General features: G+C 35.9%; 1 protein-coding gene across 1 annotated transcript in view; it reads right to left on the bottom strand.

The window, feature by feature from the left end:
* Window positions 1-4,613, bottom strand: part of CERKL (ceramide kinase-like) — a 44,238-nt gene that overhangs the window by 21,898 nt on the left and 17,727 nt on the right. The window contains exon 5 of the mRNA XM_008593480.1: window positions 3,804-3,886. Coding sequence (XP_008591702.1) covers window positions 3,804-3,886 — 83 coding nt within the window. The remainder of the gene's footprint in view (window positions 1-3,803; window positions 3,887-4,613) is intronic.

Genomic DNA, 4,613 nt, shown 5'->3' with positions numbered 1-4,613 from the left:
CTTTCTGGATATGAACTCCAATGCACAGGCAACAAAAGCAAAAATATGCACATGGTATTACATCAAAGTAGAAAGCTTCTATACAGAAAAGGAAGCCAACAGAGGAAAGAGACAACATGCAGAATGGGAGAAAATATTTGCAAGTTACACAGCTGATGAGGAGTTAATATACAAAATATACAAGGAACTGAACTCAATAGCAAGAAAACAAAAATAACTGATTAAAAAATGGGCAAAGGACTTTGCTATAGGTTACATGTGTCCCCCATATGTTCACGTGTTAGAAACTTGATCCCCATTGCAACAGTGTTAAGGTGAGAAATTTGATAATAGTATTTGAAAGGTGGGGTCTTGAGAGGTGATTGGACTAAAGGACTCTGTTCTCTTGAATAGATTAACCTATTCATGGACTAAGGAGTTAATGTTTAAATGGGTTATCACAGGTGTGGATGGTGGCATTATAAGGAGAGCATATGAAAGAGCTCTTGCCATTCTTGCCATGTGGTAATCTGTGTTGCCATGGGACCCTGTAGAGAGTTTCCACCTTGAAAAACGTCCTCACCCGATGCGCCACCTTGACTGTGAATTTCCAGCCTTCCAAACTGTAAGAAATAAATTTCATTTCTTTATGAATTACCCAGTTTTAGGTATTCTGGTATAAGCAACAGAAAACAGACATGAGTAGACATTTCTCCAAAGAGGACATACAAATGACAACAGATACACGAAAAAATGTTCACCATCACTAATTATCAGGGAAATGCAAATTAAAACCCCAGTGAGCTATCACCTCAGCCCTGTTAGAATGGCTGTTATCAAAAAGATGAAAGATAACAAGTGTTGGTAAGGATGTGGAGAAAGGGAATCCTTACACACTGCTGGTGGGAATGTAAATTGGTACAGCCAGTATGGAAAACCATATGGACATTCTTCAAACAATTAAAAATAGAAGTATCATATGATCCAGTAATCCCATGATTGGGTATATATCCAAAGTAAATGAAATTGGTATGTGAAAGAGATATCTGCACTCCCATGTTCACTGCAACATTATTGACAATAGCCAAGATATGAAATCTTAGCCAAGATGTGAAATCAATCTAAGTGCCATCACCAACAGACGAATGGAGAAATAAAATGTGGTATATATGCACAATGGAATACTATTTGTCTTTAAAAAAGAAGAAAATCCTGTCATTTTTGACAGCATGGATGAACCTGGTGGATGTTATGCTAGGTGAAATAAGCCAGGCACAGATAGGCAAATACTGTATGATCTCACTTATGTGTAGAATCTAAAATAGTCAAAGTCATAGAAGCAGAATGGTAGTTACCAGGGTCTGAGGGTCTGGGAGACAGACTGGGGAGATGTTGGCCAGAGGATACTAAATATCTATTGATACAGATCTATTGTACAATATGGTAAATATAGCTACTAAGAGAGATCTATTGTACAATATGGTAACTGCTGAGGGTCTGGGAGACAGACTGGGGAGATGTTGGCCAGAGGATACTAAATATCTATTGATATAGATCTATTGTACAATATGGTAAATATAGCTACTAAGAGAGATCTATTGTACAATATGGTAACTATAGCTACTAACCACGTATTGAAAACTTGAAAATTGTTAAGAAAGTAGATTTTAAGTGTTCTAACCACAAAAAAGTGGTAAGTATGTGAGGTAATACATATGTTAATTAGCTTGATTTAGCCATTCCACAATGTACAGATATTTCAAAACATCATGTTGTACATGATAAATATATACAATTTTTGTCAATTGAAAAATAAATAAAAATAGAGAATATTAAAACAGTAATTAACAGAAATACATAAATTAAAAAATAATTGTTGACTGTCAGGGTCCACTCCAGACATACTGAATCAGAGTCTGCAATTTAAAAAATCCCCGGGTGATTTGTATGCACAGTGACTTGGTGAGGTGCTCCTCTAGAACGTGTGGTCCATTGATCAGCAACATCAACATTACCTAGGAGCTCGCTAAAAATGCAAATTCCTGGGGTCCACCTCCAATGCATGAAATCAGAATGTGTGTGTGTGGAGGAGAGGGGACCCAGGTTTCTGTGTTGTAGCAAGTTCTCAAGGTGATTCCCATGCACCCTAAGGTTGAGTACAAGTAGTCTAGAAACCTGTTCCTCAATGGATCTTTACTCAGGCCTTTCCAATGATTTTTTGGCACTCTACAGCTTGCCCTTTTGCCATCTAATTGCTAATTAATATGCAATGGGTGGGGAAAAAAGAGGAAACCAATCTATTTCACTTCTCAATCAGATTTATGATAAAGGTTTTGGAGGAGCCCACATAATTAGAGATATTTAGGATTATCAATGGATTACAGTACTCCATGAAACACATTTCCTCCATAACCATGGTTAATTAGGAGTAGACCAGAAAAGCATTCCTCTAGAAAGGCTATTAAAAAACATAATGTAATGTTGTCATGTGCAATAGAGAATGACATATATCATGACTCAAGAAAATAAGGACCATTTATTCTCCATGAGTTTGAAGTTTGCTGAGTATGCCCAAGCACAAATCGTTTTAGAGGGCTAGAGTTGGCTTTTTTAATTTTTATATTCTCTTAGACTTTGCAACTTTGCAATTTTTCCTTAATTCTGCAGAAATTGGCAGTGATAACAGGGGACCAGAAGTCAGAAAATTATTTTAGTCATCTTCTATTCATTAATCTGTACTTTAGTCTTTAAATGTGTTTTCTTATACTCTGAGGAAAAAAGGAAAGTTCATGAGAAAGTGTATGCAAAATTGTAAAACTATACATTGTACTATATTTTTGTTTGGCTAATCTGAAAGATGGATCACATTTCATTGCAGGAAACTGCAGTCTATTTGAAAAGATGTCTACATGCCAAAAGAACATGCTGCTCACATAAATAATAACAATGTAATTTGAACGTTCTCACAAAAGCTATAAATGTTCTACCTCAAGGTAAACATTTTAATTAAACTGAAAAGTCATTTTTCTTAACATTACCAGCAACTTTGCCCACTCTCCCCTTCTCCAGACCTGCTAAAATGTACCAAATACAAAAAATAAGGACAGAGGTAGCAGCTTATGTAAAGCATGACTGATGAAACACCAGAATGTACGGAGGCAAAAAAGAGAGAAAAAAAAAATTGTCCTTGGAAGTGCAGGCACTTCTGCAGAACAATTAACTTAATTAACCAGACGCCATGAATATTCATAAGGCTGTTAATGTCTTCCACATCCAAACAGATAAATGTGATGTAATGACTTCCTAGCCAAGCATATCTAAAATTCTCATGAAAACGGCACCTACTCCTTGGTTCTTTGCCTGAAATATCATAGAAATTAACAGTCCCTCGGCAATATTTTATTCTTCTCAAATTAATTGGAAAGCATGAATTTATTTATGTGAACTCTATAGGAATATATGGCTTACAGCCATCAGTATGTGGATTGAGCCTTGTTTTACAACAACTGGATTGCTTTTTTATTTTTATGTCTTCTCAGGCTTTTTTTCTCTATGGCTCCCACCCCCTTTAATCAGAATTTCTGTGTATAGCTCCTTAGCACCTGTTCCCATAGCAACAAACATCATTCCTAATAGCCAGCAGTTCAAATACAGGCTTCCCCACATCTGATCCATTTGAGTCTGACCATAATTCAGCAGCTTAGTCTGTTGGCTCAGTGGAGTAATTTACTAAACACTCTCTCTCTGGGTGTCTCACTCCAGGAGGCAAGCAACTTCAAAGGCAGACCGTCTCCTCATGTTCAGCTTGGAAACTTCCTGCCTACTTCTTGTTCCCATTCGCTAGCAAAAGCCCTGACTGGGCATAAAGTCCTCAAATTAAATACACCCCACACATGTCGTTCTTTTCCTATTAAATGGAATTAGTAAGCAGGAACTCTCATACAATGACCAGAGTTTTGGCAGCACATTGTATCTTCTAAACGAAAAGTGTTAAAATGTCATTTTTACAAATATCCATTGATTTCAAAATCAGAAATATGCTTAGAAATGATAGTAGTGATAAAACTCAATGCTATTATTTTATAAAATGAGTTACATATTAAAAAGATAAGCATAACCACCAGTTTTTGTTGCTAACTTCCCACTTTATGTCAAATGCATACCTGTGGGGACACCCATCCTTACACTTTTGATGCATGACAGTTAATGAATGACCTCAGGAATTTAAGTACTAATGAAGAGAAATAGTGACGTAAACACATCCACTCTGCATAGAGGATAATATTGGTAAGGTTCCACCATTACAGTCAGAACTACTAAAATGACATGAAAAGTCAAAAAAAAACAAAATGACAGGAAAAGATAGTCCAAAATGCATCCTTTTTCTCTGATGGAGTGACCCTGTTTTAAAACTTCCTATCTGGTACTGTGTAACCATTAGACCTTTTTATGGGAAAGTAGAATAATAATAATCTTAAGTATTGATTGTTTACCCATGTATTAAACCCTTTGTACATACCATCTAATTTAGTACAATACCTTATAATAACGTGAATATTATATATGTTATCCGTATTATATAGATTAGAAAAGTGAGACTCACAGAGATCAAATGAACAAATGTTCAAAATCTC

Source organism: Galeopterus variegatus, unplaced genomic scaffold (assembly GCF_000696425.1).
Source record: "Galeopterus variegatus unplaced genomic scaffold, G_variegatus-3.0.2 Scaffold9223, whole genome shotgun sequence".
Lineage (NCBI taxonomy): Eukaryota > Metazoa > Chordata > Mammalia > Dermoptera > Cynocephalidae > Galeopterus > Galeopterus variegatus.
Note: the sequence above shows the minus strand (reverse complement) of the source record. Positions and strands in the feature narration are given on the sequence as shown.